The sequence below is a fragment of the Microcaecilia unicolor genome, chromosome 1 (genome assembly GCF_901765095.1).
Source record: "Microcaecilia unicolor chromosome 1, aMicUni1.1, whole genome shotgun sequence".
Lineage (NCBI taxonomy): Eukaryota > Metazoa > Chordata > Amphibia > Gymnophiona > Siphonopidae > Microcaecilia > Microcaecilia unicolor.
Window position 1 is genome coordinate 384,950,943 of NC_044031.1, and position 21,360 is coordinate 384,972,302.

The 21,360-nt window shown below is 51.3% G+C and overlaps 1 protein-coding gene across 1 annotated transcript in view; it reads right to left on the reverse strand.

Moving 5' to 3' along the window:
• Positions 1 to 21,360, reverse strand: part of TNRC6B (trinucleotide repeat containing adaptor 6B) — a gene marked incomplete at its 5' end in the record, with an annotated part of 663,786 nt that overhangs the window by 432,066 nt on the left and 210,360 nt on the right. The window contains 1 exon segment of the mRNA XM_030210577.1: positions 6,410 to 6,558. Coding sequence (XP_030066437.1) covers positions 6,410 to 6,558 — 149 coding nt within the window.

The following is a 21,360-nucleotide window of genomic DNA, read 5'->3' on the forward strand; positions in this document are numbered from 1 at the left end:
TGGATGCAAAGAACAAATCATTAAGAAGCTTCAAACCGCTCAAAATACAGCAGCCAGACTCATATTTGGGAAAGCGAAATACAAAAGCGCCAAACCCCTAAGAGAGAAATTACACTGGCTCCCACTAAAAGAACGAATTGCATTCAAAGTTTGCACCCTGGTCCACAAAATCGTTCACGGGGAAGCCCCAACCTACATGTCAGACCTTATAGACTTGCCTACCAGGAACGCAAAAAGATCAGAACGCACATACCTCAATCTCCATTACCCTAACTGCAAAGGGCTAAAATATAAATCCACATATGCGACCAGTTTCTCATACATTTGCACGCAGCTATGGAACGCACTACCGAAGGCCATAAAAATAACGGGAAGACCTGTCTTCTGAAGGCTACTGAAAACAGATCTGTTCAAGAAGCCATACCATAAACATCCATCTTAAATACTAAATAATAAGACTTTACACGACCTAGACATACCTGAAATCTTATCACTTGACTGATTAACATCTTTGCTATTAATGAACAAGCACTACCACTTTAATCTTTATATCGAATATGATCTCTCCATAGTCGATGACCTAAAGTGTGTTACAATCCAATTTATTACTCAGGAACCTTCTTACATTACCACAATGTATTCTTCCTTACCATGTATATGCACATGCTATATATCTATACCATGATATGTTCAACGTATGTTATGTTCCATGTATGTTACCATGTATGCATGCAACTTCACGCAATACCATTTGTAATTCTGTAACCCGGAAATGGCAACCGCCATTACGGCAAATGTAAGCCACATTGAGCCTGCAAATTGATGGGAAAATGTGGGATACAAATGCTACAAATAATAATAATAATAATGCTAGCCATCAACAAGTGGAATAATCCCCATCAGCTGCAAGGTAAAATTGTGTCTTACCTGATAATTTTCTTTCCATTAGTCCCAACAGATCAATCCAGAGACGAGTGGGTTGTGTCCCTCTACCAGCAGGTGGAGATAGAGAGAACTTCAGAGTTTTACTATATGTAGACACGTGCAGCCATCTTACTCTCAGTATTGTCGATACCAAAGCAAGTGAAAAGCCAAGCAATCCACCATCAAAGTTCACTCCTGCCTCAAAAACCACCTTTGCCGTCCCTTCCTCCACCGCAGCAGCGGGAGGGAAACCACATAAGTGTGAAATTCTGAACATGACAGTAGTCCATGGTCCGTTGTTTTCCGTCAGTATCCAACGGTCCCTTAAGAAGGAGAGAACCTAGTGGAGCAAAACAGGAACAAACACCCCTCTGGTGACTATGTACCTTAAGCCAAAAAACAATAAAGGACGGGCCCTTGGAAAGAAAATTATCAGGTAAGACATAATTTTACCTTCCATAGCGTCCCACAGATCAATCTAGAGAAGAGTGGGATGTACAAAAGCAGTCCCCAAAGTAGGGTGGGTTCCCCAAACCGTCAAGGCTCACAGGAAGACTTGACACAACTCTCAAGACAGAGAACGGAGCATACCCCAACCCCCAAGAGGCTCACGAACATCAGACAAAATAAAGATATGCCCCAGAACGTGGAAACAGGAAACCACCAACGCTAGAGAAGAGCATGGTACCAGGTTCCAGAAACAACGAAAGTCGAACAACGAAATCCTGAAGAAAGGTGCTATTCATCAAGAATAGAGAATCTTCCTCAACGCCGGACCTACAGAAACATCTGCAAGCCTGAACACACAGCGAAGGATCTAAAGTCAACGTGGAACTGTGGACCTGTGCCCAGAAAAGAGACAAGACGCCAAGCCCCCCGATGGACGGTGGCAGTACCCAAGAGAAGAAGCTGTGCTCAACTTGCAGCAATAGAGCAGCATTCAACATGCCGCAAAGAACTGCGCTGAAAAGCAGCGATGGAACAGCGCACAAAAGCAGTGATGGAGCTGCGAACAACCTATCGCGAAAAGACTCGTACAGGGATGGAGCCACACCCAGCTTCCCGGAATGAAGCCGCGCTCAACATCTTGCAAAAGCTCTGCGCCCAACCTGCGGTAATGGAGATGTGCTCAACCCAACACTCTGGCGCCGAGCTCAACATGACACGATGGAGCCGTGCTCAACGGAGAACAATAGAGCTGATCTCAACATGTATCAATAGATTGCCCAACATGCAGCCAAAAAGCTGTGCACAACCTACAGCAAAGAATATAGATGAAGCTGCCCAACATGAAACAAAGGCACTGTGCTCAACCTGCAGCAATGGAGCTGAGCTCAACATGCAGCAATGGAGCTGTGCGCAACATGCAGCAATGGAGCGGTGCTCAACATGCAGCAATGGAGCGGTGCTGAACATGCAGCAATGGAGCGGTGCTCAACATGCAGCAATGGAGCGGTGCTCAACATGCTACAATGGAGCTGTCAAGATAAAGGAAAGAACATAGATGGCGTCCCGGAAAAGCAGCCAGAAAAGAAGGCTCTGCCAGGTGAGACCTGAAGGCTACTCCCGAGATCCAGAGGAATATGAAATTAACACTGAACTAACCTCCTCATACAAAAGGAAGGAATACGCAACCACAAGGCAGAAAGCAACTTGCCAGGCCAAGACCCAAAAAGAAGACGGCCCCGAACAGGACAGCGATGAAAACCAGCTAAGGTAGAGAACCCAAGTGAATCAGAACCTCCCTAGTCAGGAAGGAAAACTATCATCAAAAAAAGAAACAAATAGTAGGGGCGTCCCAAACAAGATGCCAGAAGCATCAAAGACCAGACAGCCAGAAAAGGGACTGACCAGCAGCCGCATAAGACTGACAGGCAAGAAACAATAGACCTGGAGAAAAAACACGAGGCTGCAGCCTACCCGTAGCCAGCGAGAGACTCCTTCCGTTCGGAACTGACAGGATAAGACCTCCACCTCACAAAGGTACCGATCCCAGAAGGACCCAAGATCAGAATCAGACGCCGGGCAACTTCGCAAGCGCTCCCTAGAAAATCTTGCCTCAAGCAGAACAAGCTGAACGGCCTGAGCAAGGCGAACTGCTTCAGCTGAAACAATGCTCGACGGTCTGAGCCGATCAAAGCTCGACGAAGCTAGCCGTAGCCAGACTGTACGACCTGACTTGTAGCCAGGCCCTGACCTGTGCCCAGAAACCAAAGTAAATCTCAACGGCCTGAGCCGGAGCCAGGTCGCCGGCCTAAGCCGTGGCAATGTCAATTGCTTCAGCCGAACAAGACTCAACGGCCTGCTCCGGAACAAGCCTCGACGGCTTGAGCAGGAGTCAGACTCGACGTCCGGAGCTAAGGCCAGGTTCAATGGCCTGAACCGGAGATAAGCTCAACGGCCGAAGCCGGAGCCAAGCTCGACGGCCGAAGCCGGAGCCAAGCTCGACGGCCGAAGCCGAACTCGACGGCCTGAGCCGTAGCAAATCTCGATGGCCTGAGCCGTAGTAAAGTTCGATGGCCTGAGCCGTAGCAAAGCTCGACGGCCTGAGCCGGAGCAAGGTCAGCACAAGTGAACGGCCGGAGCTAGAGCAACGGTCCACAGGCTGAACTGGAGCGAGACTCGACAGCCAGAGCCGGAGCGAGACTCGACGGCCAGAGCCGGAGCGAGACTCGACGGCCAGAGCCGGAGCGAGACTCGACGGCCAGAGCCGGAGCGAGACTCAACGGGCTGAGCCGAAGATAGGCTCGACAGCCTGAGCAATGCTTGATGGCCTGCGGTAGAGCAAAACAACGGCCCGAGCCGCAGCAGAGCTGAAGCAAGGACCTACTGCCTCAGCAGAAGCAAGGCCCGACGGCCCCAGCCGACCTGACGGCCTGAGCGCCCTAGCCAAAGCTCAGCCTCAGCTACAGCTAATCCCATCGGCTGAAGCCTGAGCAAGGCCCACCGGCCTCCGCCGGCGCAAGGCCCAACAGCCTCAGCCGGAACAAGGACCGATGGCCTCAGCCGCAACAAGGACCGACGGCCTCCACTGGAAACCGACCGGTCGAGCTGTAACAAGACCCAGACGGATAAATGTATCCCATGAAGTCGCCAACAGAATGCACTGTCCGTCCAAAAAGGAGACTAGAGCAGACAGAAGCAGAGCCTGACTCCTCTAGATAGGGTAAGATCCAACACCCCATAATGGGATGAAAACAAAGCGACTTGTGAGTCAATGAGTACAGACACAATGACACACAGAACAACAGCTCCCCTACGCAGCCTATCAGCCCACCCCTAAGGATGGTAACGAAGGAAGCTAGCAAGCACCAGAGACCCAGGATGCAGCTTGCGGAATATTTCAGCAGCCTGAAAAACAGAACAGCCAACAGTGACAGGATGGAAAAAGTAAGGACTAGAGAATCTATGGCTCCTTCTAAAACACACAGAATCTGTGCTGAAGTAAGCCAGGTAGTGCCATGGAAACACATGTAAAAATATAAAAACCCACTGAGGCTATGCTGAACAGTCCAGACCGCAAAACTGAGGAAAGCAGACACTCTGCCCCTAAAGGCACAATTATCATGGTTACCTACAGAAAGAAATAACTGCAGTGAAAAAAATAACAGGCCTTCCAGTAACATGGTGAACAGAAAATGCATATAGCATCCAGGCACATGGAACCTGGATGTCCCTGCACGAAACAGCAGACTGGACTACAGGATTATTGTTTGCCTGCTTCCTGTAAAAAATAAAACCCCTAGTAAGAACCAGAAGCCACTCAGTATACATTAGAGACAAAAGTGCCCCGTACCTCCGCAAGAAGGGCCAGCAACATGCACAGCCCAAAAGAAACGAAGAGATCCTAGAGCAGGCAAAATCCTAGATCGAAAAATAGCAGGAAGAAGAGAACGTTCCCCTGCTGCACCAGTCTCGAAAACTGTGACCTCAGGCAACGCAGAAGAGAAACGAGGAGCTGCCCCCAGGCTGTCACACAATAGTGCGAAGGCAATTGCCAGCAAAACAGGGCCGCAAGAACTCCGAGACAGAAAAACAAACAGAGCAGCGAGGGGGGTTATCACACACGTTCCCCTTTCCCCAGACGGTTGACGACCAAATTTCCGGGTAGGACCGAAATCCTACCACTCGGAGCACTTTCCCCGCTGTGACTCCGAGAAGGTCCTGGGAACAGAGCAGCCTGAAAACCGCGAAGGCCCAAAGCCCTGCACAAGATGGCGTCCGAGACAAGCCCGCCAAAACCACATCTCGGACTAAAAAAATCATAGCGGAGAGTATCACCCCCACTATGCTAAATCCTTGAATAGTCCCTGGTAACTCGCAATCTCCGCCAGGACCATGCGAGGCCCAAGCTCCTAACGAACCGCTAACCACTATGAAATAAGGAAAAAACACTCTTACCTTACACAAAGGAGAAAACGAGCCCAAGGGAGGGAATACCAACCATTGCTGTGTCCACACAGAGCTAGTACCATCTCTGCTACTTTATTCGGCTGTGCATCCCGTGTTTTTTTTTTTTCTTTTAAAGGCAGGTGTGTCAGGAAACCATAACTCAGAGCCAAGTTATCACCATAGCATGGAGACAGCGCAGGAGTAGGGGAGGGAAATGGCAACCACCAGGTGTACCCCTTACTGGCCCGATCTGGCCACGAACCCCTAGCTCAACAAAACCTGAGGGAACAGGCGAGGAGCAAATTTCAAAGCGCTCAACTAATCCTGAGGGAACAGGGTAGGAGCAAACTCATCCAGAGAGCTGCACAGGATGTGTCCATCCACCTGCTGAGATAGAAAGAATACTGAGAGTAAGATGGCTGCACGTGTCTACATATAGTAAAACTCTGAAGTTCTCTCTATCGCCACCTGCTGGTAGAGGGACACAACCCACTCGTCTCTGGATTGATCTGTGGGACGCTATGGAAAGCCCATTATCTTTGAACCACTTGGAGCCTCCTTGCAGCCCGTGCTACCACCAGAGTTCTTAGGAAGCTGTCTTGTGAATGATGTGGTACCCTGTTAGTCACAGTGAGGTGGCTTGGGGTCAGGTGACAATCTTCTCTCCTGCAAGTCACTGACAAACCCTATTCTTAATGCATTATATAGGAAGACTGTTAGATATTTTATCAGTGAAAGGATGAAATGTAGAACATCTTGGCTCTATCCATAACAGAATTTAAAAGGCTATATGAAGCATACATAATTCCTTTTTATTACATTTCATAATTGATTCTGGTATCTTACAGTTTATGATGTTAGCTGAGCTCCCTGACAAAAAACATTTCTGTTTACTGCAGTGAATTAATTATTCTCTAAGTTACTCTTCTCCTCAGCTGAAGCTGTCAAACTCAGGCAAATAACCTTCAAGCCAGGTCAGCTTGGGAAAGACAACCTCCATTTCTTAAGTGCTGTACCCCAACTCTGTATTAAACATGGTACTGGAAATTCAAAACTGTTAATACTAATTGTAAATTGGCTCAACACAGCTCACCTTCTCAAAATAAGGCCCGCTATCAGTGGATCCCATATCTTTGGAATTGAGGGGACGGAAGCCAGATCGATCCTTTCTTATCATTTCATTGAAATCACCAATATTCATGCCTCTCTTCTCAGTATCAAATTTCTTATCTGGCAGATTTCCTGGAAAAACAAAAACAAAAAAAAAAAACAGCAAGCTTTGGTATTTACACAAACCACATGCTATACTATCAAGGGGTGGGGGTGGGAAGACTATGAAACTGCTCATATGTGATTAGAATTCTCTGCCAGCACAACAGATTAACTTAGGTCATGTGACCATTTGTACTAACCTGAAAAGTGAAGTTACTTACCTGTATCAGGTATTATCCGAGGACAGCAGATTGATCATTCTCACAAGTGGGTCGAAGTTCCACATTGGCCCGGGAACCGGCATAATAAATAGCAAAATATTTAATAAAGCCTTCTGATGCATGATCTGCGCTCGACTGTGCATGTGCGGCGTGCCTTCCCGCCCGCCAAGCAACTGCGCTCTTCAGTTTAATAAAAAAAGCATAAAGAAAAATAAAATGAGACAACTCCAAGACAGGTGGGTGGGATTGTGAGAATTATCTGCCTGCTGTCCTCAGAGAATACCTGATACAGGTAAGTAACTTCGCTTTCTCTGAGGACAAGCGGGCTGGTTCATTCTCACAAGTAAGGTATCCCTAGAATCCAGGCTCACCAAAAACAATAAAATTTGGTCAACTGGGCCTCACAGTGGTGAGGACATAACTGAGATCAGCCTGAAACTATATACAAACTAGCTGAAAGTGCAGCCTGGAACAGAATAAAACAGGCCTAGGAGGGTGGAGTTGGATTCTAAACCCCAAACAGATTCTGTAACACTGATTGCCCAAACTGACTGTCGTGTCGGGTATCCTGCTGTAGGCAGTAGTTAGATGTGAATGTGTGGACTGAAGACCATGTTGCAGCCTTGCAAATCTCTTCAATGGAGGTTGACTTAAAGTGGGACACTGACACGGCCATGGCTCTGACATTATGAGCCGTAACATGGCCCTCCAAAGTCAGTCCAGCTTGGGCGTTAAGTGAAGGAAATGCAATCTGCTAGCCAACTGGAAATGGTGCGTTTACCAATGGCGATTCCCCTCCTGTTGGGATCAAAGGAGACAAACAACTGGGCGGACTATCTGAAGGGCCTTGTCCACTCCACGTAAAAGGCCAAAGCTCTCTTGCAGTCAAAAGTGTGCAAGCTCCTTTCGCCAGGGTGGGCATGAAGACAGGGAAAAAATGAATTCCTCCTAGGATTGGAGAACGGCGGATGTGGTCCCTCTTCACAAAAGTGGTGATAGGGAAGAAGCTGGAAACTACAGGCCGGTAAGCCTCACTTCGGTTATTGGAAAAGTAATGGAAGCGATGCTGAAGGAAAGGATAGTGAATTTCCTGGAAGCCAATAAGTTGCAAGATCCGAGACAAAGCGAATGCTACATACCTGTAGAAGGTATTCTCCGAGGACAGCAGGCTGATTGTTCTCACTGATGGGTGACGTCCTCGGCAGCCCCTCCAATCGGAATCTTCCTAGCAAAGTCCTTTGCTAGCTCTCGCGCGCCCGCGCACACCGCGCATGCGCGGCCGTCTTCCCGCCCGAAACCGGCTCGAGCCGGCCAGTCCAGTATGTAGCAAGACAATACAGTTCAAGGGAAGACACAACTCCAAAGGGGAGGCGGGCGGGTTTGTGAGAACAATCAGCCTGCTGTCCTCGGAGAATACCTTCTACAGGTATGTAGCATTCGCTTTCTCCGAGGACAAGCAGGCTGCTTGTTCTCACTGATGGGGTATCCCTAGCCCCCAGGCTCACTCAAAACAACAACCATGGTCAATTGGGCCTCGCAACGGCGAGGACATAACTGAGATTGACCTAAGAAATTTACCAACTAACTGAGAGTGCAGCCTGGAACAGAATAAACAGGGCCCTCGGGGGGTGGAGTTGGATCCTAAAGCCCAAACAGGTTCTGAAGAACTGACTGCCCGAACCGACTGTCGCGTCGGGTATCCTGCTGCAGGCAGTAATGAGATGTGAATGTGTGGACAGATGACCACGTCGCAGCTTTGCAAATTTCTTCAATGGAGGCTGACTTCAAGTGGGCTACCGACGCAGCCATGGCTCTAACATTATGAGCCGTGACATGACCCTCAAGAGCCAGCCCCGCCTGGGCGTAAGTGAAGGAAATGCAATCTGCTAGCCAATTGGATATGGTGCGTTTCCCTACAGCCACTCCCCTCCTATTGGGATCAAAAGAAACAAACAATTGGGCGGACTGTCTGTGGGGCTGTGTCCGCTCCAGGTAGAAGGCCAATGCTCTCTTGCAGTCCAATGTGTGCAGCTGACGTTCAGCAGGGCAGGAATGAGGACGGGGAAAGAAAGTTGGCAAGACAATTGACTGGTTCAGATGGAACTCCGACACAACCTTTGGCAGGAACTTAGGGTGAGTGCGGAGGACTACTCTGTTATGATGAAATTTGGTGTAAGGGGCCTGGGCTACCAGGGCCTGAAGCTCACTGACTCTACGAGCTGAAGTAACTGCCACCAAGAAAATGACCTCCCAGGTCAAGTACTTCAGATGGCAGGAGTTCAGTGGCTCAAAAGGAGGTTTCATCAGCTGGGTGAGAACGACATTGAGATCCCATGACACTGTAGGAGGCTTGACAGGGGGCTTTGACAAAAGCAAACCTCTCATGAAGCGAACAACTAAAGGCTGTCCTGAGATCGGCTTACCTTCCACACGGTAATGGTATGCACTGATTGCACTAAAGTGAACTCTTACAGAGTTGGTCTTGAGACCAGACTCAGACAAGTGCAGAAGGTATTCAAGCAGGGTCTGTGTAGGACAAGAGCGAGGATCTAGGGCCTTGCTGTCACACCAGACGGCAAACCTCCTCCAATGGAAGAAGTAACTCCTCTTAGTGGAATCTTTCCTGGAAGCAAGCAAGATGCGGGAGACACCCTCTGACAGACCCAAAGAGGCAAAGTCTACGCCCTCAACATCCAGGCCGTGAGAGCCAGATACTGGAGGTTGGGATGCAGAAGAGCCCCTTCGTTCTGCGTGATGAGGGTCGGAAAACACTCCAATCTCCACGGTTCTTCGGAGGATAACTCCAGAAGAAGAGGGAACCAGATCTGACGCGGCCAAAAAGGAGCAATCAGAATCATGGTGCCTCGGTCTTGTTTGAGTTTCAACAAAGTCTTCCCCACCAGAGGAATGGGAGGATAAGCATACAGCAGGCCTTCCCCCCAATCCAGGAGGAAGGCATCCGATGCCAGTCTGCCGTTGGCCTGAAGCCTGGAACAGAACTGAGGGACTTTGTGGTTCACTCGAGATGCGAAGAGATCCACCAAGGGGGTGCCCCACGCTTGGAAGATCTGGCGCACCACTCGGGAATTGAGCGACCACTCGTGAGGTTGCATAATCCTGCTCAACCTGTCGGCCAGACTGTTGTTTACGCCTGCCAGATATGTGGCTTGGAGCACCATGCCTTGACGGCGAGCCCAGAGCCACATGCTGACGGCTTCCTGACACAGGGGGCGAGATCCGGTGCCCCCCTGCTTGTTGACATAGTACATGGCAACCTGGTTGTCTGTCTGAATTTGGATAATTTGGTGGGACAGCCGATCTCTGAAAGCCTTCAGGGCGTTCCAGATCGCTCGCAACTCCAGGAGATTGATCTGTAGACCGCGTTCCTGGAGGGACCAGCTTCCTTGGGTGTGAAGCCCATCGACATGAGCTCCCCACCCCAGGAGAGACGCATCCGTTGTCAGCACTTTTTGTGGCTGAGGAATTTGGAAAGGACGTCCCAGAGTCAAATTGGACCAGATTGTCCACCAATACAGGGATTCGAGAAAACTCGTGGACAGGTGGATCACGTCTTCTAGACCCCCAGCAGCCTGAAACCACTGGGAGGCTAGGGTCCATTGAGCAGATCTCATGTGAAGACGGGCCATGGGAGTCACATGAACTGTGGAGGCCATGTGGCCCAGCAATCTCAACATCTGCCAAGCTGTGATCTGCTGGGACGTTCGCACCCGCGAGACGAGGGACAACAAGTTGTTGGCCCTCGCCTCTGGGAGATAGGCGCGAGCCGTCCGAGAATCCAGCAGAGCTCCTATGAATTCGAGCTTCTGCACTGGGAGAAGATGGGACTTTGGATAATTTATCACAAACCCCAGTAGCTCCAGGAGGCGAATAGTCATCTGCATGGACTGCAGGGCTCCTGCCTCGGATGTGTTCTTCACCAGCCAATCGTCGAGATATGGGAACACATGCACCCCCAGCCTGCGAAGCGCCGCTGCTACCACAGCTAGGCACTTTGTGAACACCCTGGGCGCAGAGGCGAGCCCAAAGGGTAGCACACAGTACTGGAAGTGGCGTGTGCCCAACTGAAATCGCAGATACTGCCTGTGAGCTGGCAGTATCGGGATGTGAGTGTAGGCATCCTTCAAGTCCAGAGAGCATAGCCAATCGTTTTGCTGAATCATGGGGAGAAGGGTGCCCAGGGAAAGCATCCTGAACTTTTCTTTTACGAGATATTTGTTCAGGGCCCTTAGGTCTAGGATGGGACGCATCCCCCCTGTTTTCTTTTCCACAAGGAAGTACCTGGAATAGAATCCCAGCCCTTCTTGCCCGGATGGCACGGGCTCGACCGCAGTGGCGCTGAGAAGGGCGGAGAGTTCCTCTGCAAGTACCTGCTTGTGCTGGAAGCTGTAGGACTGAGCTCCCGGTGGACAATTTGGAGGTTTGGAAGCCAAATTGAGGGTGTATCCTTGCCGGACTATTTGCAGAACCCACTGATCGGAGGTTATGAGAGGCCACCTTTGGTGAAAAGCTTTCAACCTCCCTTCGACTGGCAGGTCGCCCGACACTGACACTTGGATGTCGGCTATGCTCTGCTGGAGCCAGTCAAAAGCTCGCCCCTTGCTTTTGCTGGGGAGCCGCGGGGCCTTGCTGAGGCGCACGCTGCTGACGAGAGCGAGCGCGCTGGGGCTTAGCCTGGGCCGCAGGCTGTCGGGAAGGAGGATTGTACCTACGCTTACCAGAAGTATAGGGAACAGTCTTCCTTACCCCGAAAAATCGTCTACCTGTAGAGGTAGAAGCTGAAGGCTGCCGGCGGGAGAACTTGTCGAATGCGGTGTCCCGCTGGTGGAGAGACTCTACCACCTGCTCGACTTTTTCTCCAAAAATGTTGTCCGCACGGCAAGGCGAGTCCGCAATCCGCTGCTGGATTCTATTCTCCAGGTCGGTGGCACGCAGCCATGAGAGCCTGCGCATCACCACACCTTGAGCAGCGGCCCTGGACGCAACATCAAAAGTGTCATAAACTCCTCTGGCCAGGAATTTTCTGCACGCCTTCAGCTGCCTGACCACCTCCTGAAAAGGCTTGGCTTGCTCAGGGGGAAGAGCATCAACCAAGCCCGCCAACTGTCGCACATTGTTCCGCATGTGTATGCTCGTGTAGAGCTGGTAAGACTGAATTTTGGCCACGAGCATAGAGGAATGGTAGGCCTTCCTCCCAAAGGAGTCTAAGGTTCTAGAGTCTTTGCCCGGGGGCGCCGAAGCATGCTCCCTAGAACTCTTAGCCTTCTTTAGGGCCAGATCCACAACTCCAGAGTCGTGAGGCAACTGAGTGCGCATCAGCTCTGGGTCCCCATGGATCCGGTACTGGGACTCGATCTTCTTGGGGATGTGGGGATTAGTTAAAGGCTTGGTCCAGTTCGCCAGCAATGTCTTTTTGAGGACATGGTGCAGGGGAACAGTGGACGCTTCCTTAGGTGGAGAAGGATAGTCCAGGAGCGCAAACATTTCAGCCCTGGGCTCGTCCACCACAACCACCGGGAAGGGGATGGCCGTAGACATCTCCCGGACAAAGGAAGCAAAAGACAGACTCTCGGGAGGAGAAAGCTGTCTTTCAGGAGAGGGAGTGGGATCAGAAGGTAGACCCTCAGACTCCTCGTCAGAGAAATATCTGGGGTCTTCTTCTTCCTCCCACGAGGCCTCACCCTCGGTGTCAGACACAAGTTCACGGACCTGCGTCTGCAACCGTGCCCGGCTCGACTCCGTGGAGCCCCGTCCACGATGTGGGCGTCGAGAGGTAGACTCCCTCGCCCGCATCGGCGAAGCTCCCTCCGCCGACGTAGTCGGGGAGCCCTCCTGGGAGGTGGCCGCAGTCGGCACCGCACGCGGTACCGACGTCGGGGACCTCACCCCGGGCGATGGGCCAGCCGGCGCCACGCTCGACGGTACCGGAGGCGCAAGCACCGCCGGTACCGGAGGGGTAGGGCGCAACAGCTCTCCCAGAATCTCTGGGAGAACGGCCCGGAGGCTCTCGTTCAGAGCGGCTGCAGAGAAAGGCATGGAGGTCGATGCAGGCGTCGACGTCAGAACCTGTTCCGGGCGTGGAGGCTGTTCCGGGCTGTCCAGAGTGGAGCGCATCGACACCTCCTGAACAGAGGGTGAGCGGTCCTCTCGGTGCCGATGCCTGCTGGGTGCCGACTGCCTCGGCGACCCAGAGCTCTCGGTGCCGACGCGGGGAGGAGACCGGTGTCGATGCTTCTTCGACTTCTTCCGAAGCATGTCACCGGAGCTCCCCGGCACCGACGAGGAGGACGTAGAATCCATCCGTCGCTTCCTCGGGGCCGAGGCCGAAGGAGGTCGGTCTCGGGGGGGCTGTACCGCAGGAGCCCTCAGGGTAGGGGGAGACCCACCCGAGGGCTCACCGCCACCAGCAGGGGAATGGACAGCCCTCACCTGCACTCCACTCGATGCACCACCGTCCGACGACATCAGGAGACGAGGTCCCGGTACCACCAACGTCGATGCAGCTATCCGATGTCTCGGCGCCGATGCAGAGGGCCGATGCCTCGATGCACTCGATGCACTGGCAGCCAAGGAAGAAGGTCTGGACGCTGATGACGTCGATGCACACGATGACCCCGGTGCCGATGCCGACGAAGAGCCCGAGAACAAAATGTTCCACTGGGCCAATCTCGCTACTTGAGTCCGCCTTTGTAAGAGGGAACACAGACTACAGTTCTGGGGACGGTGCTCGGCCCCCAGACACTGAAGACACGAAGAGTGCCTATCAGTGAGCGAGATTACCCGGGCGCACTGGGTGCACTTCTTGAAGCCGCTGGAAGGCTTCGATGTCATGGGCGGAAAAATCACGCCGGCGAAGTCAAAATCCGAAATGACGAATTTGGAGCACCAAAACTTTAAGGGAGAAAAATCTCGACCGAGGCCGAAAAGAGGCCTACCCCGACAACGAAAGAAAACTTACCGGGGCAAAAACTGGAAATACGGGAAGGGGCAAACGAAACCCAAGGGGGTTTCCGGAGCACTTTCCGAACGAAAGAAAACTTTTCCGAAGAAAAAACACGTCGATTAAATAACGGACGCGCGAGGTCGACTCTCCGGGGCTCAACACGGCAAAAAACACAGCCGTACCGAGTGCGGACGAAAGAAGACTGGCCGGCTCGAGCCGGTTTCGGGCGGGAAGACGGCCGCGCATGCGCGGTGCGCGCGGGCGCGCGAGAGCTAGCAAAGGACTTTGCTAGGAAGATTCCGATTGGAGGGGCTGCCGAGGACGTCACCCATCAGTGAGAACAAGCAGCCTGCTTGTCCTCGGAGAACATGGTTTTACCAGAGGGAAATCGTGCTAAACGAATCTCATTGAATTCTTTGATTGGGTAACTGGAGAATTAAATCATCGACGTGCTATAGACGTAATCTACTTAGATTTTAGCAAAGCTTTTGACACGGTTCCCCACAGGAGGCTCTTAAATAAACTCGATGGGCTGAAGATAGGTCCCGAAGTGGTGAACTGGATTAGGAACTGGTTGACGGACAGAGGGTGGTGGTAAATGGAGTTCGCTCAGAGGAGGGAAAGGTGAGTAGTGGAGTGCCTCAGGGATCGGAGCTGGGGCCCATTCTCTTCAATATATTTGTGAGTGACATTGCCGAAGGGTTAAAAGGTAAAGTTTGCCTATTTGCGGATGATACTAAGATTTGTAACAGAGTGGACACCCGGGAGGGAGTGGAAAGCATGAAAAAGGATCTGAGGAAGCTAGAAGAATGGTCTAAGGTTTGGCAATTAAAATTCAATGCAAAGAAATGCAAAGTGATGCACTTAGGGAGTAGAAACCCAAGAGAGACTTATGTGTTAGGCGGTGAGAGTCTGATAGGTACTGAGGGGGAGAGGGATCTTGAGGTGATAGTATCCGAGGATCTGAAGGCGACGAAACAGTGTGACAAAGCGGTGGCTGTAGCGAGAAGGTTGCTAGGCTGTATAGAGAGAGGTGTGATCAGCAGAAGAAAGGAAGTGTTGATGCCCCTGTACAAGTCGCTGGTCAGGCCCCACCTGGAGTATTGTGTTCAGTTTTGGAGGCCGTACCTTGCGAAGGATGTTAAAAAAAATGGAAGCGGTGCAAAGAAAAGCTATGAGAATGGTACGGGATTTGCGTTCCAAGACGTAAGAGGAGAGACTTGCTGACCTGAACATGTATACCCTGGAGGAAAGGAGGAACAGGGGTGATATGAAACAGACGTTCAAATATTTGAAAGGTATTAATCCGCAAACAAATCTTTTCCGGAGATGGGGAGGCGGTAGAACGAGAGGACATGAAATGAGGTTGAAGGGGGGCAGCCTCAGGAAAGATGTCAGGAAGTATTTTTTCACAGAGAGGGTGGTGGATGCTTGGAATGCCCTCCTGCGGGAGGTGGTGGAGATGAAAACGGTAACGGAATTCAAACATGCGTGGGATATGCATAAAGGAATCCTGTGCAGAAGGAATGGATCCTCAGAAGCTTAGCTGAAATTGGGTGGCGGAGCAGGTGGGGGGAAGAGGGGCTGGTGGTTGGGGGGCGAGGATAGTGGAGAGGAGACTTATACGGTCTGTGCCAAAGCCGGTGATGGGAGGTGGGACTGTGGTGGTTGGGAGGTGGGAAGTACTGCTGCGCAGACTTGTACGGTCTGTGCCCTGAATAAGGCAGGTACAAATCAAGGTATAAATCAAGGTAAGGTTTACACATATGTTTGTCTTGTTGGGCAGACTGGATGGACCGTGCAGGTCTGTTTCTGCCGTCATCTACTATGTTACTATGTTACTTTGAAGACAGCAAGACCCGGGAGACACCCTCCAAAAGATCCAAAGGAATCAAATTCCAGGCTCTCAACATTGACCGTGAGAGCCAGAGACTGGAGGTTGGGGTGCAGAAGCGACCCCTCGTTCTGAGTGATGAAGGTCGGGAAACACTCCAATCTCCATAGTTCTTCAGAGGATAATTCGAGAAGAACAGGGAACCATATCTGACGCAGAATCATGGTTCCATGGTCTTGCTTGAGTTTCAACAAAGTGTTCCTCACCAGAGGTATGGGAGGATACGCATACAGAAGGCCTGTTCCCCAATGTAGGAGAAAGGCATCTGATGCTAGTTTGTCGTGGGCCTGAAGTCTAAAACAGAACTGAGGGACCTTGTTATTGATTTGAGTGGTGAAAAGATCCACCGAGGGGGTGCCCCACGCTCGGAAGATCTTGTGGGCTATGCCCATAATCAGGGACAACTTGTGAGGTTGCATTACCCTGCTCAGTCTGTGGCTAGACTATTGTTTACACCTGCCAAATCAGTGGCTTGGAGAAACATGCCGTAACTGCGTGCCCAGAGCCACATCTGAACGGCTTCCTGACACAGAGGGCCAGATCTGGTGCCCCCCGCTTGTTGGTGTGATACATCGCAACCTGATTGTCTGTTTGAATTAAGATAATTTGGTTGCACAGCTGATCTCTGAAAACCTCAGAGCTCCAGGAGGTTGGATCTGAAATCTGTTTCCTGGCGGGACCAGGCTCCCTTAGTGTGAAGCCCATGTACATGAACCCCCCCCCCCCCCCCTAGGTGAGATGCATCCGTTGTTAGCACTTTTTGTGGCTGAGAAATCTGGAATGGAAGTCCCAAGGTCAGATTGGATCGAATTCTCCACCAATTAAGAGAGTGTACCAGCTCGGGGGACACTCGGATGACATCTTCTAGACTCCCCGTGGCTTGATACCACTGAGAAGCCAGGGTCCACTAAGTAGATCTCATGTGAAGGACATGCCATGTGTGTAACATATACTGTGGAAGCCATATGGCCCAACAACCTCAACATCTGCTGAGCTGTGACTTGCTGCGATGTCTGAAATTTGGACACAAGGGACAGAAGGTTGCCCGCATTCGCCTCCGGGAGATAGGCTTGAACAGTCTGTGTATCATGCCGGGCTCCTATGAATTCCAATTGCTGGACAGGGGGCAGATGAGACTTGGGGTAATTTATTATGAACCCCAATAGCTCGAGCACCTGAACAGTTTTCCGCATGGACTCCCGAGCACCATCCTCCGAGGTGCTCTTTACCAGCCAATCGTCGAGATAAGGGAACACATGCACTCCCGGTTTGCGTAGCCACACTGCAACTACCGCTAGACATTTGAATACCCTAGGAGCTGGCGCGAAGCCAAAAGGCATCACACAGTACTGAAAATGATGTGTTCCCACTCTAAACTAAAGATACTTCCTGTGAGCTGCAAGTATCGGGATATGTGTATATACATCCTTCAAGTCCAGAGAGCATAGCCAATCGTTCTTCTGAATCATGGGAAGAAGGGTGCCCAGGGAAACCATCCTGAACTTTTCTCGAACCAGGAATTTGTTCTGGGCCCTTAGGTCTAGGATGAGACACATCCCCCCAGCTTCTGCACAAGGAAGTACCTGGAATAGAATCCTTGCCCTTCTTCCCCTGGTGGAATGGGTTCGATCGCATGGACCTTGAGAAGGGCAAAGAACTCCTCTGCAAGCACCTGCTTGTGCTGAGAGCTGAATGAATGAGCTCTCAGTGGGCAATTTGGAGGTTTGGATTTCAAATTGAGGGTGTATCCTAGCTTAACTATTTGAAGAACCCACTGGTCGGAGGTTATGAGAGGCCACCTTTGATGAAAAAATTTTAACCTCCCCCTGACCAGTAAGTCGTCCAGCACGGACACTTCCATTGAGGCTATGCTCTGCTGGAGCCAGTCAAAAGCTCGTCCCTTGCTTTTGCTGGGGAGCAGGAGGGGCATTAGGCGCTTGCTATTGACGAGAACGAGTGCGCTGGGGTGTAGCCTCAGTAAGCTGGCGAGCCGCTGGGGCATACCTAGGCCTAGAATAGGCACAAGAAGTACCCCAGGACCCACCAAAATACCTCCTGGAAGAGGAGATGGTAGCAGAAGGGCTTGGCGAGAGACAGAAGACAGAGCATCAGTATGCTTCTTGATCTGGTCAATCAGTTCTTCTACCTTCTCTCTAAAAAGATTATTCCCCCGGCATGGGGCATCCGCCATCTTCTGCTGAACTGAATGGTCCAGGTCAGAGATACGAAGCCATGAGAGCCTGCACATTGCTATACTCTGGGTACAGATTCTGGATGTCACGTCAAAAATGTTGTAAATGCCCCTGGCCAAGAACTTGTGATACACCTTCTGCTCCGGAGAGAGTGCATCGACCAAGCCAGACAGCTGCCTCACCGAGTTCTGCAAGTAGATGATTGTGAAGAGCTGGTATGATTGAATACAGGCAACGAGCATTTCGGCCTAATACATTTTCCTCCCAAAAGAGTCCAAGGTTCTAGCTTCTCTGCCTTGGGGAGCCGAAGCATAGTACCTTGGCTCTCTTGAAAGCAGCATCCACCACCATGGAGTTGTGGGGTAACTAAGACCTCGCCAACCAATGGTTCCCTGTGGATCCAATACTGGGTGTCAATTTTCTTAGGGACCACAGGAACAGAGGGGATACCCAGTTCCACATGAGGACTACCTAAAGTACTTCATGTAAGGGGGGGGGGGGGGGGCGTCACTTCCTTCTTAGATGGAGAGACGTAGTCCAGGACATCGAGCATCTTAGCCTAGGGTTCACCCTCCACTTCTCCTGGGAAGGGTATGGTCTCAGTCATTTCCCGCACAAACGAGGTGAAAGAGAGGCTCTCAGGTGGTGATAGCTCTCTCCGAATGTGGAGGGGAAGGTTCAGAAGGAATCCCAAAAGACTCATCAGAGGAAAAGTGCCTGGGATCCTACTCAGAATCTCACGAACGCTCCTCCTCAGTGTCGGATAGCACTTCCCTCAGGGAAGCCTGAGACTGTGCCCGGTTCGACTTCAAAGACCTATGGCTTCGCGAGGTCGGTTCATGCCTGGACTCCGGTGAAGCTTCCTCCACCGATGTCGATGGAGAACCAGCCTGAGTGGCAGTCGACACCGGAACCTCTACATAAAGGCATCCAAGAGATCTGGGACCACGGCTTGGAGTCACTTGTCGAGAGCTGTCATCGGTACAGGCTGTGGGCCCGGTGTGTCCTTAGGTTGCGCAACCTCCTGGGCTACAGGAACAGGTTCTCAGCTGCTGGGAGACATACGTGCTGGCACAGCTTGAATGAAGGGGGAGCAGTCTTGGTGCTGACGCTTCCTGGGAGCTAGATCCTACTACTACTACTACTTAACATTTCTAGAGCGCTACTAGGGTTACGCAGCGCTGTACAATTTAACAAAGAGAGACAGTCCCTGCTCAAAGAGCTTACAATCTAATAGACAAGTGAACGGTCGGTCCGATCGGGGCAGTCAAATTGGGGCAGTCTGGATTCACTGAACGGTAAGGGTTAGGTGCCGAACGCAGCATTGAAGAGGTGGGCTTTAAGCAAAGACTTGAAGATGGGCAGGGAGGGGGCTTGGCGTAAGGGTTCAGGAAGGTTGTTCCAAGCATAGGGTGAGGCGAGGCAGAATGAGCGGAGCCTGGAGTTGGCGGTGGTGGAGAAGGGTACTGAGAGGAGGGATTTATCCTGTGAACGGAGGTTACGGGCGGGAACGTAAGGGGAGATGAGGGTAGAGAGGTAGTGAGGGGCAGCAGACTGAGTGCATTTGTAGGTAAGAAGGAGAAGCTTGAATTGAATGCGGTATCTGATCGGAAGCCAGTGAAGTGACCTGAGGAGAGGGGTGATATGAGTATATCGGTTCTGGCGGAATATGAGACGTGCAGCAGAGTTCTGAACAGACCGAAGGGGGGATAGATGGCTAAGTGGGAGGCCGGTGAGGAGTAAGTTGCAGTAGTCCAGGCGAGAGGTAATGAGAGCGTGGACGAGAGTTCGGGTGGTGTGTTCAGAGAGGAAAGGGCGAATTTTGCTGATGTTAAAGAGGAAGAAGCGACAGGTCTTGGCTATCTGCTGGATATGCGCAGAGAAGGAAAGAGAGGAGTCAAAGATGACTCCGAGGTTGCGGGCAGATGAGACGGGGAGGATGAGGGTGTTATCAACTGAGATAGAAAGTGGAGGAAGAGGAGAAGTGGGTTTTGGTGGAAAGACGATAAGCTCGGTCTTGGACATGTTCAGTTTCAGGTGGCGGTTGGACATCCAGGCAGCAATGTCGGATAAGCAGGCCGATACCTTTGCCTGGGTCTCCGCGGTGATGTCTGGTGTGGAGAGATACAGTTGGGTGTCATCAGCATAGAGATGATACTGGAAACCATGAGATGAGATCAGGGAGCCCAGGGAAGAGGTGTAGATTGAGAAGAGAAGGGGTCCAAGGACCGATCCCTGGGGAACACCAACAGATAAGGGGATGGGGGTGGAGGAAGATCCATGAGAGTGAACTTTGAAGGTGCGGTGGGAGAGATAGGAGGAGAACCAGGAGAGGACAGAGCCCTGGAACCCAAATGAGGACAGTGTGGCAAGAAGTAAGTCATGATTGACAGTGTCAAAAGCAGCGGATAGATCCAGGAGGATGAGGATGGAGTAGTGGCTTCTGGATTTGGCAAGGAACAGGTCATTACAGACTTTAGAAAGTGCTGTTTCTGTCGAGTGAAGAGGGCGAAAACCGGATTGAAGCGGATCAAGGATGGCATGAGAGGAGAGAAAATCAAGGCAGCGGCTGTGGACTGCGCGCTCAAGTGTCTTGGAGAGGAAGGGTAGGAGGGAGATGGGGCGGTAGTTGGAGGGACAGGTAGGGTCTAGTGATGGTTTTTTGAGGAGTGGCGTGACTACAGCATGCTTGAAGGTGTCGGGGACAGTTGCAGTGGAGAGAGAGAGGTTGAGGATATGACAGATGGAGGGGGTGATAGTAGGAGAGATGGTGTTAAGTAAGTTGGTGGGGATCCCTTCACGTCCCGGAGCTCCTGTGTTGGTGCTTCTTAGCCTTCGTGCGATACACCTCACCAACACTCCTCGATGCCACCGTGGAATCCTCATGACACCTTAGGGTCAGGTCAGACAATGGTCGGTCCCAGGAGGCCTGCACAGTAGAAGGCCTCGAGACAGGTGGAGACCCACTTAATGCCTCACTGCTCTCCCAGTGCGTTCAGGTCTCTGAGCACCCATCCCTACATCCACTCCCGACATCGATGCAGTCCTCGACTCCGCTGACCTCAATGCTGATCCAGAAGTCGAAGGACTGAACCAGACTCCAAAAAGTTTTTCTCTCTGAGCCTCTCAAACAATTTGTGTTCTCTTTTTCATACGAGGACAGAGGAGACAACTCGCCGGGCTATGACCAGGCCCAAGGCACTGGATACACCAGGAATGGGTATCTGTGCCTGAGATGGTCCAGTTGCACAGAGTACAACGTTAGAAGCCACTGGGAGTCCTCGTTGACATTGAAGGGAAGGAAGGTCCGGCGAAATAAAAAAAAACGCGACTGTACCAGAGAAAAAGGCATGAACAGAGAAGAAACTCGATGAGCAGACCTAACTACGGCCGCGACGAAAAAAGAAAGAAAACTTGAAGCGGGCCAAAACAAATCTAGAAAAAAATTAAAAGGAAACTTTAAAAAAATAAATAAAAGAGAAAAAAGGGCAAAAAACCGCCACAAAAAGGCACATTCCTGGGTAAAGAAGGAGCCACAGAAAAATCTACCACTCCTCGCTCCGA